This window comes from Corapipo altera, unplaced genomic scaffold (assembly GCF_003945725.1).
Source record: "Corapipo altera isolate COAL_440 unplaced genomic scaffold, ASM394572v1 49, whole genome shotgun sequence".
Classification (NCBI taxonomy): Eukaryota; Metazoa; Chordata; class Aves; order Passeriformes; family Pipridae; genus Corapipo; species Corapipo altera.
In genome coordinates, this window is record NW_020884879.1 from 1,820,265 (window position 1) to 1,839,529 (window position 19,265).

The following is a 19,265-nucleotide window of genomic DNA, read 5'->3' on the forward strand; positions in this document are numbered from 1 at the left end:
TCGCTGAACCTCAGGGTTATTTTGAACTGAAAAACATTTTGGTAATCAGATTTGCAGCACGGCTGCAGGAACAGTTGTAGCAGCACAACTGAAGGGGCAAGGGAATTGCAAGAAGGATTAGAAACTGCTTACACTGGCATCAGAGAAAACAATTTATTGTGAAAATACAGCCCAGGAATAAATTAATGAGCATGCTTCCAAGCATAGGAGTGCTCATAACGCTCTGGAAACTCTTTGCTTGCAGATCAAGGGAGTAAGGCAGCTCAGTGGGAATTGGGAAAAAAATAATGGTAGTCTATGAATATTTTTATCATTTAAGTTCATACTCATTAAATCACTGGAGAGGTGCTCTATGCCTCAGCAGTAGCCCCTGGGAGCGATGGGTGCTGGCAGTCCTCCTGCCAGCCAGGTGCTGGGGCACACTGCCCTGGCACTGCTGGCTGTTTCAGCTGTTTAACGCCCATTGACGTTTCCATGATTGCCAGCTTAATTTTTCATTATGTGTCTGCAGGTGGGCTCTACCTTACACATTAATTTTTGGTATTTACAGTGTTTTTTGGAGGGCTGGGTGTAGTTTTTTGTTTTGTGCTGCTGTCAGGGCGTTTGGAGGTTGTGGAGCAGCAGTTGCTACTAAAACCAGGCCTGTACTGGGCCTTCTTCCCTGCCTGATAGAACAGTTGGAAAACTTGTAATGCTAGGATTTCCATACTTCAATTCACTGAAGGTAGAGGAAGGATCTGACTCAGGCTTAGGAAAATAGTTTAAAACAGAACTAAACTCACCTGTGCTGCTCACAAGGATGGTCAGAGCTTTCTTCTAAACTGCTGGTTTGTACTCAGTGCTGCCAACACTGATGTCATCTTCCATCTCTCTTCAGGCACTCCTCACAGGAGTGATGAGATTAACATCACTGAGAAACAAGTGGCATTTATTTGGTAAAATGGGCAAGGGGCAAAGAGAAGTGGGGCAGTGCAAATGACAGGCAATCTCCGTAGATCTACACCTGCATTATTTTATCAAAGCACTGTATTTGTAGCATTGCAAGCTGTACCACAGCACATGTGGGAATGGTGTTAGATGGGTATTAAACCCTTGAAGGAAGGGATAAGGAGCTGAGCAGGAGCTGTTGTGAAGTTTCAACTTCTGTTTTGCTGTAGAAGCTTGTTTGGAGTAAGTTTGCTTCTGGTTGGAATCAAACAGATTGGAATGGAAGCAGAATGGAACAAAATTTATTAATATCCAGAGGTATGGCTTGGCTAGTGAAGGGTGGTTTGTGATCTTTACTAAATCTCTCTGAGACTCTCTGGGGACTTTCTCGTGCCCTCTAATCAGTGGTGATGTTCTGTGTTTTGTTTTCTCTGCAGACGTCGGCTGATCTCCCAGCGATCTTCTCTGGAGACTCTGGAGGACATCGAGGAAAATGCCCCATTGCGGAGGTCATTTTATTTACTCTCTCTCTGGCTTCTTGTCTGTAAAGCACATGCATGGACAGATTTGCTGTTCCCTCCCCGTGTTGAAAAGTAGCTGGGTCTTCACATTAAGATGTTCTTCGTAGTGAGTAAAAGTGTTGAAACCTCTAATACCCTGCAAGGTTGTAGGTGATATGAATTACACATTCCCTGGCTTTAGGTCATTAAACAAAAAGTCAGTATTTAAGTGAAATGTCAGGAATTAAAATGTCAGATTTGATTAACAGAAAAGTATAATTGTCACTAATATGAATGGCTAGCCCCTAACATATGTGGTACATTTAAAAAAGTAAGTACAGATGGTTTACTGTAGGGAGTTTTTGAAGGCTGGTATTTTTAGTATTTTTAATTTTTATGGATTTTAACTGTGTGTTCTCTCGGCACATGCAATCTTATTTTGGTTACCAGCATTACTGTCTGCATGTTGGCTGGTAGGGTTGTGACTGCTACCCCACTAATAAATCTGCCCTCATCCTTGTTATATCAGCAGCTTCAGTGCAGTTTTGTTTCTGCATCTGGGAGACCACAGCTTACTTCTCTGGGGACCACAGTAATTAGTCACTAGGCAATCCTCAAGGGTAATGCAAAATGGAGCAACTGCTTAACAGTTCAGAAACTGGCTGGTCAGTAATCCAACCAGTGCATGGAATCCTTCCAGGTCAGCTGTTCATCAAGACAGCAGCCTAAGTTGGACTGACTCTTTATCTTAGAACCTGTAATTCAGCTGGTTTAAATTGGTGTTTAGCCTATAGCCTTGTTTATCCACATGCAGATTGGCTGTCTCTCCCTACCTCGAAGCAAAGACTTAATAGCAGAGGCTGTACCAATTGGCCTACTACCAAGGCTTGATTATTTTTACAAAGCTTACTGTTGCATGCTTACCAGCATGTTATGAAGCATTCTCGTAAGTGATTCAAACATGTATAATTGGCAAAAGATATAAACAAAGTATGGTTTGCCAGGCAGTATTTTTACTTGCTAATTTGCGGAATTGGTGGTAGAATGTCTCTCTTGCTGGTATTTTCCTGTGAAGTAGCTAACAAGACTAATTGCAACCAGAGGGTGAGGGAATCTCAAGGATTTTGCTAACAGGAGGAAGGCAGAAAAGGCAAAGTGATGGGGTCCTCCCTCTCGGGGTGTGCCCGGGCAGTGTGGTGATGTTTTGGTACAGCAACAAGGACTGGCAGTCCCTGGTGGCTTGGGACCAGTGGTCTGTGGTTTCAGTCCAACAAAAGGACCTTTCCGGCTTGAGAAGCTGCTGAACTCTGCCTGTGCAGAGGAGAGGATGGAAAAATAGTTTAGGGAAGCTTAATGCGGAGGGGCTCTACTCATCCTGTGTGCCGGCAGAGGATGCTTGTCCTTTAGCTCTCGTGGAGGACGTGGAGGACGCAGCAGCCTCGGTCCAGCAGCCCTGGCTGTGCAGGGAGCACAGGAGTTGCGTTATCTGCAGTGCCTGCCCGTCCTGCCATGCCTTGCAACAAAACAACACTGAGATGAAACAGAGAGAGCTTTCACATGCGCTGTGGTTTCAGCTGATTAGAAAGAGGCAAGGGGGGGGAGGGAGGGGAGGATATTGCTGTTTGTCTCATCTCTCCTCCCTCTGGCAATTTCTTTCTGTAACTGCAATTTATAAAGTGCATTCAGATGTAAAATAGATTTAAGGCTTAATGTTTTCAAGATTAATTATTTTTTTTCCTGAGATAATTTATTTTCAGTTGTTTTGCATACTATCAGGGATATGAAAAGTAATATTTAGAGTTAAAAGCAAATAAGAATTATCCTTGACAATGGGAGATTTTAAACCTTTCTAAAATTAAAACAAGAAAGAACTTTCCTTAATGGCTCCTTTATCAATAGCTGAGGAGGTTACAAAAGCGTGGGTTTTGGTATGAGTGGAAAAATTGCATATTTACCAGGTTTTGGCTTAGTTTAATTTTTTCCCTCTGAAAGCTTGGGCTAAGCTGTCACGGCAGATTACAGGAAGTTTTACTTTGCTGAGATTTTTTTATGGTTTTTTTTTTTTGCGTGAAGCGAGGGGAATGGTGCCTTTTCTTATTATTATTTTAAATATTTTTTTTGTTTGAGCTGTCTAGTTTCCAGACTTATTGTCTTTATTGTTCTTGCTGATTCCTAACACAGGGTGACTTGAATCATTTGTCTCGTCTTTCCTTCCTGCTTTTGTGTAGACTTCTTGGCTGTACAGCAGGGAACTGAGTACTTCTATTTTTTTCTTTCTCCCCCCCCGCAACTGATTTATTTTTCAGATGTCGGACACTCTCAGGATCACCCAGACCAAAGAACTTTAAGAAGGTTCATTTTATCAAGAACATGCGGCAACACGATACCAGAAATGGCAGGTACTGTGCATGCAAAGGCTGCTTCTGCAAGGCAATCCATGGGGCATGAGGGAAGGGGCAGGATCAGCATCCCTGTGCAAGAGCACAGTGTGCCATTGGCACTCACCACATACTGATGGCCTCTAACACAGTCTGTGAAGGTGCAGGCTGCAGTGCACACTCCTTCCTCGAGGGAAGTACATGTCAATGGAAGTGCTATAGCCCTTAAATCTTAAGACCTGTGTCTCCTTAATGCAAATAACCTGCATAAAAGGAAAATCTGTGGTGCTGTTGGAGTAAACTAGGCATAATCTGGTTGTATTTCTTTGAGAGTGTTACCAGGTTCTAAGTGTGAGAGGGGTACACAGATGGGCAAACCTGCCTGGACCGGGTTTAGCAGTGGTTCAATGCTACTTCAGCTGCATCTATTAGTGGATACGAAGTGCCGGTTGGTAAATGCACAGCCAGGGATGATCATGGCAAGGTGAGGTGTGGGATCCTGGTTTTCATGGCAGATGTAGGCAGAGAGTCTTCCAGGGGATGTGTGAGGGGTGCAGCTGTGACTGCAGCACACCCCGAGCTGGGACATGGACTTCCCAGGTTACAGCCACAGGCACCTGTGGGACCTGTACAGCAGGAATTGGCTGGGACTTCACTTACTGCAAAGGCCTGGTGTTCCCATCAGCAGAATGGATTCTTTATTGCAGTATCATCCAGCTCAGAAGTAAAACTAGCTCCTCCCTGCTTGTAAAGAAAATACCTGCCCTCTCTGATTTTTCCAAAGACAGTTTCTCCATGTACCACGTGATTTTTTTTCTTCATGTTCTTCCCAACCTGAATAGGTTTGAACTGGGCTACCTGAAGAGATTGCACGTAGACTAAACTGGCCCATGGAGCGTTGACCCTTGTACATACCTGTTCTCATAAAACTGCCATGGCTGAGAACCACGTATGTTCTGGTGGACTGATTTGTGCATGTAGCCTTTTACTTCCATCAAATATGGCACCATGTCAGTAGAAGCTCTGCCACTGACACTGCATTGAACCACAGGTTTTATGAATTGAGTTCTGGTAGATGTTACTTGGCTCAAGAAAAATTTTCTTCACTTTTATTCTCACACATACAGTTAAATACAGTACAAGGCAGTAATCAACATAAATGTTGCAGAAGGTGACCCTGAGAGATTTTAGAAACAGCTTTTGTATCAGACACACACAGAACTATTGACTCGACTATTGTCTGAGTAGCAGCTGATTATTGTCTTTACAACAAACACGTGTGGAATCAAACGCTGAAAAGCAGACCTCTAATTTTAGTCCACTTTGTGCATAAGTAGATGTATGCTCTTGGAATTTCTTACAGCAAAAAATACTTCTAAGGTATTATACAAATTGCACAGAGAACGAATAATTTCTGAGCTGTGTGTATAAAATCTGTGCATAAACTTGATAGAAATACTATCTGCAAAAGAATGAATAAATATTTGATTAGTAAACTGTTTTCTCCGTGTTTTGTAAAAAAAGTATTTGTAGCATATATGCAACATTTAATCTTAATTCACAGATCAGTCATTATGCCTGACAATAAAACTGAGTATTTTTCTTGTTAAGAAAACAGTGAGGAAGCTTCTGTTATTCAACTGACTTCTTATCTTTATCAGCAGACAGTTTTCCAGAATATTTCCACAGTTGTAATAAAGATCTCTTTATGTAGAATGCAGATACAGATATAAGAGATAGTTTTGGAAATAGCTTTCGTCCTATGGTTGTAGAACCACAACGATATTAGCTAAAAATATAATATAAAGTTAACACTTTGTGTCACTTCTATGTCTAGCAGTAAGTAAGATGAGCCCAGACTCTGTTTTTCTAAGGGGTCTGGATGCAGTTGCAGTCACTGAAGTTAGTAGGCATTCTGGATGAAAAGGACCTCTAGAAATTCAGGTGGATCTGCTTTATGTGTTCATTGTAAAATGAAACACAAGCAGTGTTTCTGAGTACCTTAAGACCTTTAAAGCTGTGTCCTCCCCAGTTTCCTGTGACACCGAGAAGCCCAAGTATTGCAATGGATAGAAAACCCTACTGAGGCTCCTTTCCATGCCTGAAACCTTGTCCCAGGGGGCTCATGCATGGTTGTGCAGGACACAGGTGCTGAACTAGGCTGAAGTCAGGCTCTTTGACTGGCCCTTCTGTCACAGCATGTCAGCCTTTCACTTAACTTGAGGAACCCAGCTTTGAAAACATCTACACTGAATATATTTTTGGGCGGTGAATTTGGTGACTGGGCTTTAAAATAGCTAGCATGTAATTTTTTCACTGGCTTGTGACTGTGAGTGTCACAGCAAAGAAAACTGCAGTGTGGGTGATAGCTCAGAGCTCCTCTCTCTGTTAACTGCCCTTACTTGTGGCTCTCAACCTGTAAAGTGATGTGTCCTTTTCCTGCGGCACTGAGAGCTCTTCCCCTCTCAGCCTTGTGGATGACACATGTGGAGTGACGATGCTCTGGGTCCAGCCTTTGTCAGTCCAGCAGCAAGGCAGGATTAGCTGTGGTTGAAATAAGAGTTCAGCTGTTTAGCACAGAGAAAAAACACCTATGCTCAGATCAGAGCTTATCAGCTAGTCCTTGTAAAGCTTCCTGTTGATAGCTCTGTGCACTGGTTAAACCGGTTTCTTTGGATTTGTAGTACGTGGCTTATTAAAGGAAGTAGAAAATTAGGTTTCCTAGACTGTATTATCAAAGCAATCTTGTAAAATAGCACAAAATAAACTTTTGCATGCAAAGACAAAGACAAGTCAACCGTAACATACAAACTAGCACAGGTAGTCATCAGCATATGGTTTTACCCACTTCACTCAGCAGGCTTATTGGTGATATCCTCCATAAGCCCTGAAACAGAAGATTAGCAAAAACAAGCCACGTAAACAGCAACCTGAGCCAGCTGAATAAACAGTTAATAGTGAAAATGGGACAAGAACATTTCTACAGTTATCGTATAAAGCAAATATAAAAAGCAGTAAAACAATGTTCCTCTCCCACCCCCATGCCATTACTTTCTCAGTTATTTTGTTAGTGTACACATCTAAATAAAGGCCAAGTACCATCATGAAAGATCTCTTTTGCTGCCCTTTTAGTTGTGGAAATGCAACACATGCAGTCCAAGAGGCTGACTATTTGCAGCATCCTCACAGTTCATAATTCCCCTCAGCCACCTTCTAATAGCCCTTGAATTTGTGAGGCTCCAAAATGAGAGCTGCTACCCAGACAGCATCTGTGATTTGTGTGTTTGCCTTTGTGTGCTGGGCAGCAGGGCCCTGGCTGTCAAATATCAACCAACCAGGAATGAGACAAGAGGCTACAGTATTCCACATGTGATTGGTGTATATGGTGTATATCACATAGCCTGATCACAGCCTTTTGGTGCAACACAATGAAACCTAGACAGACACTGAAGAAAGCAGATGTTATTCTTCCAGTCAAGCAAAGTATTGATTCTGTTGAGAACTTTGTGCTCAGTAAGTTTTTTTATAGCGTACACCTCATAAAGAAGTTGGAAGATTAGCTTTTACAGTCTTAGACCTTTGCACATTGTCAGAACTCTCTTGCAAAATAATGGTTGCTCTGAACCCTAGTAATCAGTACAACTTTTGGGTGAAATGTGAGAATTAGAGACTGAAAAGCTTTTCATGAAGTGATTCTAAACATGTCTAGGTGGGACAATTGGAATCAGGGCGCATAAACTCACTCTCAGCCTGCTTTTGATGTCAGAGAGAGCTCATTCAGAGCTGCACAGGATCATAGATGCCCTTTGTTGAAGAGCTGAAAAATGCTTTTCTCCCATAAGCAATAATTCAGTTTTCTTGAACAGCAGTGGCTTCCACCATACCTTCTTGTCCAAAGCAAACTTTGTGACAAGTTTCTGGACTTTCTGCTCAGTAAACCTTTGCAGGTCTTCAGAATTTTTTTTGTTACCATGCATGTCATCTGACCTCTACATAAAATGCTGGTTTATCCCTCCATGATGAGCATCTGACCACTGCCTTCCCTACTTTCCTTCCAGTCCAGCTCCTAAGGCTGTTTTGCATCAACCTCCTCCAACAGCTCTGTTTTTGTGGCATCTTGGCAGTGCCGGCCGTGGGCTCCTCTCACACTCTGTATGGGAGATCTTTGTGTAAAGAAGGTCCGCCGGTTTGTGGAAAGAGAGGCAATGCTTGGGTCCCAAGGGAAAAAAATCTGAAAAAAAATACAGGCTGGGCTGGTGCTTTTTATTTCCTTTCTTGTCTGATTCCTTCTGATACACACAGTTCTGTGGTAACTTCCTACTGTTGTCTTTACTTGTGGACATGGAAGCACCAGTTTGTTTTTCTTTAAGTATTAGGAGTTGAGTGGTATTTTTAGGGAGGTGTAGGGCGTTGGTGGAAGAGCTGTATTTCTAGAAGCAACCAGAGGGAGGGGGGTAATATGCTTAGTGGGTACTGTGGTTTTCCGAATTCAAAGATGCTTTCTGATGTCAGCCTCGAAATCTGTGCCAAGTTTCATACATCAGCAAACAAGGCTTCCAGTGAACAAGCAAGCTGTTGTGAGTAGCAACCATTCAGCAATAAGCAGTGGCAAGCACAAAATTAATCATATGTCAGGGCTTTTTTGCTTGTGGATTGCCATTCTCAAATATGAAAAATTATTCCCCCCTGCTCTTTAACTTACTGCTGCACCATGAGACCGTCTTACAGAATCTGAGATACTTACCATAGGTAAGCAGTATTACAGCATTCAGACAACAATGAAATCATACTTCATCTGCTGCAGGAGAGATTCCTGAACACGTGTGCATGTTTATTATTAAAAACCCACCTTTATTATAGGGTAAATCCCCCTTTGCTTTTAAACATGCCTCTGAGGGAGAAAATAGGATTGCTGTAACAGAATGATCCAAGAGAAGGAAAATCGATCATTCTGCATTTTTCCAAGCATTATGTGCAGTGGCTCTCTTGGGGAGCTAAACCTTTTCCAAGAACAATGACTAAGCTGGTCACTTAAGGAAGCAGTGTTTTAATAACAGCTGGTATGGGATTTATAGGTGCTTATGCTGGCTTTCAGATAGTAAAGAACAAAATATCTTCCTAGGGTTTCTTGTCCAACTTTGGCCAGTGCAGGACAAAGGATGAAAAATTCAGGTGAAATCCTCACATACAGATCTGTGGGACACAAGGTGAGAAAAATCAGTGTTGGAGAGCAGAGCAAGGAAGCGCAATAGCCCTGACAACCAACATAGCAGTAGGTCATAGCATTTTGACCACAAGTGGAGATTTTTGGAAAGGTAAAACAGCAGTAAATTCTAACGCTAATCAGGTCAGAAAATAGCACAAATTGCCATCACTTAGAGGAATTTGTCATGGTGCAGCCTATTGGCCAACTTTAGAGGGAAGAGGGGTCGGTACAATTGTACAGTTCTCAGCATCCTGAAGGTAATAAGGAATGAGGGTATATTTATAAACAATCAGTTATTTATTGGCATTTTATGTCTTGCATCTTCATCAAGCTTCTCTTGGCTTCTTGCCAATCTGCATCTCCCAAAAGTATAGTAATGTAGCTACTGACAGTCCATGCTGTTTTATGGAAAGTAGGTCTTCACCTCAAGGTGGTTTTGATGTTGCTTACTAATATGTCAGATCTTGATGGCTAAAGCCAATAGTGTGACTGTGTAACAGATAGGTTCCTCCAAGCTATTTGATTTAAAGAAAATGAACTCTATCAGAGCTGAAACCAGGACAGTATCACACAGTGACTTTGCAGATGTTGCAGAGATTTGGAGACTGGTTAAAAATACAAGGCCTTTGCTCTAAGAGTGTCCTGGATTCTGAGATAAGCTCTCTGCAGGCAGATAATGTATGCTTTCATATAAACAAATCTTGAGCTAACTCCCTAAGGAATTCCTGAGGAATAAAGGCAAGCCATGTTTACAGGAGGAGGAATTCAGCACTGACAGTGACTGAGACAGATGTTGGGCTACAGGAGAAATGGCAGAGTACTGTGGGATCAGTCATGCCTGAGTATCAATGCAACATCATAACCAAGAAGGCTAATGTAATTATTGAGCACAGAGGCTGGCAGGTCTTGAGGGCTGGACACTGATCTTAAAGGTAAGACTGGAAGATGTGCCACTGCTGAGGTCAGTGATAATTCCCAGAGACCAAAAGAGGGCGATGGGGAAAACCAGAAGACTCAAGGAGGAGCCTTGAAAACAGTGAAAGGATCTGAAAGCTTATGACAAGAGCAGACTTAGCCTGATTCGTGGATGAAGTCTATTTCAGGAACTAGAAGCTGAAAATCAAGGGAGTCCTTTCTTTAGCAGAGAAAGGTCATGACCAGCAGCCAGAAATTCTTTGTCCAATAAATGCAGACTCCAGGTCAGCCACAGAATTGTGGTGTGTATCACCAGTAGTTGTTGGTGTGTATTACTTGGGATGCTGCTGGATTTGTCTGTTTAGTTTCAGCCATCATAGTGAGTTGTCAGAATGGTCCCATGCCTTTGTGGGTGGACTCCTTTCACTAGAAAAGCATCTATCCTGGATTCCAAGTAATGTATTCAAGGTAGTTTTCCTAGAAAGCCTACAGAAGGGATGGGACTGCACTACTTGTTTACATCTTATTTGCTATGGCACAGGCTTCAGCACTTCTGTAAAGACACCATAGCATGACTCCTGTGAGATAAAAAAGAGGAGGGAGGAATCATTCATTATGGAAGTTTATGATTATGAATTCCTCAGTGGTAACATCTATTGCTTTGCTTATTGTGGTGGGATTTTTAAATTTTAGTCTTTGATTTCTTTTATTTTCTTTTATATTTTAGAATAGTCCTTATCAGCAGCAGAAGATCCTTCTGTAGCATATTTTCAGTGCTGCCATATCGAGACTGTACCCAAGTCGGGTATGTATATTTATACATGTACTGCATAGTCTTTCTGGGCCTGCATGTGGACCTGATAACAGACGACAGCATGATGGAGGATAATGCTTTTAGATATCTGTTCTGAAAAGAGATAAATGCACTTAGGTGTGTTTGCCTTGTGGAACATTACCAGGTTAAAACTACTGCTTTCAGTCCCCAGTTTATTTATATGTGTTGTGGTATCTGGGATTATTAAGCTAGAGAAAACTACCCTCCTAAAATTGATGTTCTTGAAAAATGCACTGTTTTTATTGTTTCTTCTGACTTCACTCATCTTCGACAAAACAAATACTCTAGACAGCACAGCTTCAATAAGTCATCTTAGCTTTCTCATTCTCCCATGCAAATATGGTGCTACTGTATCTGTATTTCTAGAACTACGAAGAAACATTTGGATTTAAACAGAATACCTTTTTGTTGTACTTTTAGCCATTGGTCAGATCATTCAGTCAGTGAAAACAGATTATTTTGAACATAATACTGTACAGGTTCCTAGCTGGTATAAACAATGTCCGCGCAGCTGCCTTGCATCCCTTGACATGCTGAGACACTATACCTCTGATAGAAAAGTTTCTTCAGAATGAAGTAGTTCTCCAAAGACTGAGAAGGCTTTTCACTCTTCCGCTGAAACGACAGAAGTGGAAGAAACTGGATTTGGCTGGAGGATGTTGCCTGGCAGGCTCTGACAACCAGCTGGATGCCTTCAGAGGTGCAGTGCAAGGCTGAGAAAGGCTGTGCTGGTGGGCAGCAGCTCAGTGCCCCCGGGGCAGGGGAATGAAGTGTGTCTGCCGTGGCCACGTTCCAGAGAGCTGAGAAGTCCTTGTAGTTGGGGTTGACTCAGTGACTGCAGGGCACAAAATTTGTGGAAAATAATCAGCTGATATACTGAGGTGGGTTTGAAAGACCCAAAAATCATCTAGAATCAAATTTATCCAATGTATAAAAACTGAATTTGGCTCATACTTTTCAGCCATCTATTTAGTTCTGGAGAAAGATTTGTCACAAGCTGCTTGTGCATCAGTAATTCAAAGCAAAGGGAGATTATTTTTAATGCACAAAGGAAGGAAGTACCTTTGTAGGGGGTTTGACTTGGCCTGCTGTCTCTTGCAGTAAATTTTTTCCCTTAATTAAATTGTGATGACACATCAGGCAAATTCTTGACAGACTGGCAGATTTGCTCATTGTTCTTGAGTATACTGTCATTCATTTATGGTCATTGCCCCGTGGAAATTGCCTCTTTATTGAAAACTGAATATATTTTGAAATGCTGATGACTGGTTATACCTTCTAAATTATAGCAGTAATGAGGCCAGCTGCAAAACTAAGTATTATTTCAGCACGTCATGTCTTGTACCATGCTTGCACAGCAAGAAGGGTATGGGCTGAGAAGGTAGCAAGTGCCAGTACACAACAATCCAGCCTTGTTTCCTTTGCTAAAAAGCCAAGATTTAAAAAAAAAAACCCTCTGTCTTTCTTCCAGAGCATCAGAGGAAGAGAGAAACAATTCAGTGGCACCTCCTTCCAGGAACAGCTGGAGCAAAGAACAGATGAGGCAGTATAGCATAAACTGTAGCCACTCTGTTCGGGCTGCACAGTGCTTGCTTACTTCATTGCACATTTTGGATGTGTAGGAGGAGGAGGGAGAGACATCGGATGCTCTTTTGAAGTACTGTAGTGACAGCATCCTTTAGCTTTACTTTCTCTGAATCTTTGGATTGCCGATGTCTGTCCCCGGGCAAGATGTCCCAACTGGTTTATATTCTGCAAACATTACTGAATAGTTAACAAAAAGAAACAGATCATTACAGGGAATCATGGGCACATCTGAAATTTGACTGGAGAAATCATGGCAGGAGTGGGACAGTAGGATGGATGAGCAGGCAGGAAGAACTGTTCCATGTGAGAGGAGCTGCTGCTGCTTTTCCACCTCTGCTCTGACTCACAGGCACTACGGCCAGTGAGGAAATCAGCAAGCACAGCTGTGTTTTGTGGAGGCTGCCAGCTCCTGCTGCACTGTAGTCAGTGCAGAAGAGCTGTACTCTATCTATGCTGGCAGATAACTGCAGGAGCAGATCCATTATAAAAACCCATGTGAAAAACAATTCCTGAAGTCACAGCTAAACTCTATGTACTTGCCCAGGGTGGATGGGACAGCATCACCCCTCACCAGTGAGGTGCAAGCAGTGTACTCCAGACTGTGTCCCTCACTTGCCCACCCTCCATGCAGAGGTCAAACTACAATGAAGCAAGAACCCTTCTCAAATCTCCAAACCATGCTTTTAAGTGGTTGTACTAATACAAATGGAGGTCTGGGGATTGCAGGGAGGAGAGCCATAGAAGTATACACAAGAGGATGAAGTTTGAGGTGTCTCTTGGAATACATTTCCCAAATCTGCCTCCCCAGCAGCTGGGCAGCTGCCAGCTCACTGGAGTGAAGCTGACAGGAGGCTTTTGAAGGGAAGTGTACTCAGAGCAGCATAGAGGCTGCTGCTGCTGAATGACAGGTTTTTCTCCCTGAAGTTTCAGAAGGCCAGTCTGATGGTACTTGCTGAGGCTGAGAAGGAAGGACACCATGTGCCGGGGGAATTACTTTCTTTAGTCTTCTCTGTTATAATGAAGAGAAGTAAAATGTATAAAGCAGAGACTGCTATGGGGAGACAAAAAAGTCATGTACAGATCTAATAACTAGAATTTTCTGTCCTCAAAATTTTGTCCCTATCTTGAGTCTGATGGAAACCTAATGTTTTAGCTTCAAGTGCTTTTATACAAGGGAAAGGGGGAGAACCAAAACTAAATTGATAGAGGTTTTGAGATGGATTATCTCCTGCTGGAGTCACGGAGAGACAAGTACTTTTGTTGATCTGGGACATAAATTCTCTCCAGATCTGACGACATTAAGATTGTCAGCATCTTTGCTAGTGACATGAATGCAGGCACAGTTTTACCTGTTTTCATTGCCAAGAGTAGGGGAATGGAGTGGACCAGAGCTTGCTCTTCTAGACCAGCAGAGTAGCTGTGAGAGCAGACGTAGCCAGGTGAAAGCAATGTAAGGAAAGCTACACTGCAAGTCAGGAGCTGAAGGAGGTGCTGAGCATCTTGCCTGCAGGCATCCCTTGGTCCCCAGCATCTCTTGGTGTTACATCCCAAAGTCATCAAACCCTACACAGGGTTTAGTGGTGGCTAAGAGGAGTGATGTAATGATGCAGGTTGTCCTGCACCTGTGAGAGCACTTGTAACAGTGTTATTACCTCTGTTCTTAAATTAAGAAACATGCACAGAGAAATTATCATTATAGGCTGATCTGCAGAGGCAGGTAGCACCTACAGGATCCAGCAACACAGAAAATGTTGTCTGAATGTTTGGCTTTGATGATGTCTTTATGACATACAAAGCCACTGTGTGATGCACAGGTTAGAGGCAAGGCAGTTCAAGTACTAATGCTTGTACTGCAGGTTTGGTTTGTGAGGTTGCTATTCCTTTTTTCAATGTATTGGAAACCTTCATGGCTAAAGGGTATTCACGATATGAATTTTTATGCTGAACAAAAATCTTGGTAACCTGTGCAGCAAGCATGCTGTTACCACACAGTGATTTTTGCAGTAACATTTACAAACAAAACATGTGCATGAGGAGATGCAGCAGTGACTACTGAACATGTTTTTAACATTGTGGAGAGATACTTGTGCTTTAAAAAAATTTTTTCTCCTCTCCTTTTTCACCATTTACCGATGTTATACAATGGATCATGTTGACACCCCAATATTCTTTAGTAATACTTGCAAATTTGAAGAATCATATGTAATGTTATGCTAATACTATTCTTCAAGTTCTTCTTTCTTCTTTAAATATAATATTGCAGAAGATGAAAGAGCTTCTTCATGAACGGTATTAAAACCAGATTTCTGGCTCAGCATCCACTTCATATCTTCCTTGCTGCAGATGAGAATTAACCCCCATCTAGTTTTGCAGATGGGCAGAAAATTGGAGGTAGTGACCTCCCATTTTTATCAGAGGTACACCTTGTGCATCCCCTGAACTGCTGTGGCACACACCTCCTTTGTCAGAGGTTGATTGTCACAGCAAGTGGAGTTGAGCCTTAATACTGTTCCTCTTCCAGGACAGGGGAAGATGCCTCAGGTCAACAGCAGGTAGCTGCCCCATCACACACACACTCAGCACAGGCATATACACCCGCATGTTGACCTGCTCGGGGCCCTCAGAGGGAATTTGTGTCACGGCAAACCAAAGAGTGAAGCCGTTTGCTGATGGATTAAATAAGACTTGAAGGAATTATTCATTTGGAAATGGGCTCCAGATGGTTTGAGGTGAATTGGATTTCAGCCCTTTGAGACAGGAGCTGGGGATCAGACACAGCAGATATTAGCCTTTTAGCCATTAGGCAGGTCATGCTCCGGGCACTCAAGTCCCTAAAGAGGAACTGTTACAGCCAGACTCTCCAGGAAGGTGTCTGCAGGTTTCTGCCCACCCCACTCCCCAGCATGGTCTGTGCAAGGGCACTCACACAAGGACACACACAAGGACTCACCGTGTGACCCCAGCCAGAATGGAGAAGGACCAGGTTCAGCTTTGCCTCCAGACATATATCCTGGGCAGGGAAGAAGGGAACCCATTCTCCGTTACTTGCCTCATCTTGAAGCTTCTTTAGGCACCACTTCTCCATCAACTTCCAAGGAGATGGTACAAGTCTGGCAATTCTCACAGGTGTTGTCAGAATTGCTCCCTGTGGCCTGCAGGACATGGTGGCCTGCAAAAATGCTCTGCATATGCTTGCAGCCAAGTGAGAACAGTTCAATTCTCATTAGTATTTTAAGGTGCCTAAACAATTAAAAAAAAAAAGGTGATAGAAATATCACTGTCAGAGGTGTTTTATCAAGGAGGAAGAAGGTACCGAGTTGTCTTTCCCCTCCAAGAATGTCAATGGCAAAAGCATTCACAGATTGAAATCGTACCTATTCTGTTGATAATTTTTGTGATGTAAGAACCTTTTAAGAGCTTCCACGTTCCTGTGAAGTCCTGTCCAGAAGATGAATCTGGAGGACCTGGGGAGGAGGAGGAGAGCTGGTGGTGTCACCCAAATGCGACATTGCAGCATGGTTAGTCTTACATTGAACTCTCAGCCGCCAGGCTCGCAGTGACTGACTGATGGCAGGGCTGGAGGTGGTGAGCTACTGGACGGAAAACTCAGAGCATCAGATAGTGCACATCCTTATAAAAATGGCCAATTCACCTCATCTTTTATTCTTCATGGCACTGAATTCATTAAGGAGTTAGAAACGTATCTGCAGCAGGCATAGCTGCTGAATATTGCTGCCTTGACAAAAATATAGGTATTCATCTGACGAAACTTGCCTCCAGCTATGGGAAATAATGTGGTATGAGTAATCAGATGGATTGAAGCCCAGGAAGCAGACCATTCTTCTGAAGGAAAGTAGCAAGTCGTTAGATAGAAAGAATTTGTGTCCTTCTCAAAAATGCTACTAACTAGCTTCATCCAGTTTCTAAATATAAGTCACTGCTGAATTTAACTTTGAATTTAACTGAGTGCTGGCCAGAACAATAATGAGTTCAATGATGCCAGGAGTGAGAGGTTTTCAATACTGTCACTTCAGATAACATCTAACCACAGTGATCAGTTAGTTCATAGACCTGACATTTCCAATAGCCTTCTTTACCTAAACTGTGCAACCTTTGTTCATCTTTAGTGTTAAACTGGGTACGAAGGTCATATGCAAAATGAGGCAGAAAAAATAAACATTTAGGTGAGGTTGTCTTGCACCCCTGACACACCCCTGCCATCAGCTATTTGGCAGGTCAGTGAGTGTGGAAAACAGGGCAATATTTACAGGAGAAATCAGAGCATCTAAATTGCCATATGGATAGTAGCAATAAGCAGACAGCAGACAGACATACTCTGTTATGTCCTTCAGATTTGTTACCAAGTTCCTTGCTGTTCTTCCCCAACAGATTTTGTATGTGAGGCAGTTTTGATTAAGTCATCAATCTTTAGTTCTTTTCCTGAGCATTTATCATTCTCTAGTCCTGTCATTCTTTTAGCCTTCTCACGAATTGAACAAAAAAAAAAAACCAAGCATGTATTAGCTTTACAGAAAGACACACATATCTGAGGACTTTTTTCCCTCAATGGGACATTTCAAAACTAATCTTCTCATGTATGAATTTTATAGAACCACCATTGCTCATTCTTTTGAATTGCCCTGTTCCCTTTAATTGAAGTTAATCAATGAATCTTCCTAATACTTTTACTCTGTGTTGGGAAAAACATCAGGAAAAGAGGTGTGCTGACATCTAAATATCTTTGGAGAGAGAAAAAGGAAACTGGCCCATTATGACCATCTTTCCAGGAACTTTTCTACACCCCCACCCTCTAAATTGCAGCTGGAGTTGTTCTGGCACCACTAATGGCATTAGGGCTCTGAAAGCTCTTGATCAATTATAGCAGGCAGTTTCAGGCAGTGGGAAATCTGCTGCTGGTTAGACTGGCAGTGCATCTTTTCCAGAGCTGTCATTTCCCTTGTCCTTGTAAACAGAGATGATAAGTAGAAATTATTTACAGTGACGGATGAGAACAGCATCTTTTCTTGGTGTCTCCTGAACTGCTTTTGCTTTTAGAATAAATCTTAAGAGTCAGGAATCACTAAGCATAAAATATAGGTACAGAAGGCTGACATCTCTAAATAACAATTATCAGATTCCTTTTTTCAGTAAGCAGAAGGCTTTTTCTCATGTATCTAGAAATCTATTTAATATTTCATGGACTCCTAAATTATTCACGGGTTAGAGTGCTCAACTGTTACTGTCATTTAAAGAGCAAGTGCCCAGCAGGAGTCTTGCATGGGACTTTGTAGATCACGTCAAAGCATAACATTTGGTTCATAAAAGAAATGTTATACTTCCAAAGGTAACAGCATCCAATTTATATTCTGTTAATCTTGGCCTGGCTAATAAAAGACATGATGAGATTTCTTGTTTTGATCCTTATCTATTTGCTCAGTAAAACTTTTCACCATCCGACAACAAATCTGGGATCCCAAGTCACCTGGTGTTCTTCCAAGAAAATCTTTGAACTCTGTTAGAGTGAGAAACTTTTCGTTTTTTCCTTTTTAAGGAAAGTACCCAGTCTGACCACTTATGAGACTCTACGTCAGTCACACTACCAAGTCCAGAGACTTTAATTGCTGGGACTGAAGCCCCTTCACAACGGGCAGCTCCAGTGAGCCGACAGGTGTCCCACTTCACTCCCTAAACTCACCACATGCACACTCAGTCAGACCACAGTTCCCTACCAGATCAACCCCAGATTTCCCTTAGCAGAGCCTGAGATGTCTCGTTCCATAAAGCCATTTACTCATGGCTCAGTAACACAGAAAGCTCAAGCTGGTGCCACCGAGGAGCACCCCCAGCAAAGGAACCTCAGAGTCTCCCTGAGCAAAAGTCTCACTCTACCTCCTCTTCAGCTCCTTCCCCCTTCTCTGTGTCCATCCACCTCACTGTCTTCATCTCCTTTGTTTTCCAAAAGGTCGGCAATTCCCGGCTCCTGCTGTGTCTCTCAGTGTCCACTCACTTACCTGGCATCACCCATCTTCATGCCCTTTGTTGTCACAAAGGTTGGCTGTTCATGGCCTCTTGTCTTGGGCTCCCATCTGGAGTCAGTCTGCATTTCAATCTGCATCTCAGTCTCAGCTACCTGGACCCGATGTATTCCTCAACATTCTGCAGTCCTGAATAACTAAAATAATATGCTTAATTTCAAGTGTAATTTATAACACTGCTCAGCTTTCTGGAAATGGTATGCATGAAGAGAATATCTAGAGCTTGACATTGATGTAAATCAGAGTAACTCCTGAACTTTGACAGCAACTGGGATCTAGTTTTTTGCCTCCTAAAGAAATGTTATCCCCAATCCTCTCATTTCCTCAAGCTTTCCCTGCTCAAAGTGAAGGTAGTAAAAGTTCCCATGATTTATTTTTGCTTTTCTGTGTCTGCTTGAATCCCTTGAAAAGTTTCTTAAAAAGCACTTTTGGAAATAAAACAGAAAAATCAAAACTGAGGAAGAGGAGAAAGGAAGTTTTCTTCCCTTTAAAACCTCTTTGGCAAGGACCATCTTTCCTACTCTACATTTTCTAAGCACCGTTTACTCCTGTATTTTGGTTTGTGCAATTCCTCAGTGCCATCAGTAATCTAAATAACTTAAACACAGTGAAAGCTTGGCTGGTTTTTATACGAAGTACCTGTCTTCAGTATGCTCCTCCCTTTCGGGGCCCCTCAGCTGTGGTGCCATGCGAGTGCATGTGTCCTGAAGAACTTGGTGGCGGTGTTTGGCCACACTGGTGTGGTGGCTGTATCCAAACAACCGTCCCAACTCATCCCTAGGCACGACTTGCCATTTGGAGAGGGCTAGGTGAAGTCATCCCCCAGGCCTTTCCTAGCTGTTGCTCTTGGGATTTTGGGGGTGTGGGGAGGAAGCAGTTGTG

At 42.5% G+C, this 19,265-nt stretch overlaps 1 protein-coding gene across 3 annotated transcripts in view; it reads left to right on the forward strand.

The window, feature by feature from the left end:
* Positions 1–1,364: 1,364 nt before the first annotated feature.
* Positions 1,365–19,265, forward strand: part of CABLES1 (Cdk5 and Abl enzyme substrate 1) — a 37,647-nt gene continuing 19,746 nt past the window's right edge. The window contains exons 1-3 of one of the 3 annotated variants that reach the window (XM_027638620.1): positions 1,365–1,436; positions 3,734–3,826; positions 10,654–10,731. In XM_027638620.1, coding sequence (XP_027494421.1) covers positions 3,798–3,826; positions 10,654–10,731 — 107 coding nt within the window. In that variant the 5' untranslated portion in view covers positions 1,365–1,436; positions 3,734–3,797. Of the gene's footprint in view, positions 1,437–3,733; positions 3,827–10,653; positions 10,732–15,791; positions 15,867–19,265 lie in introns of those variants that run through there. The other 2 variants (XM_027638621.1, XM_027638622.1) reach the window with 2 other exon arrangements.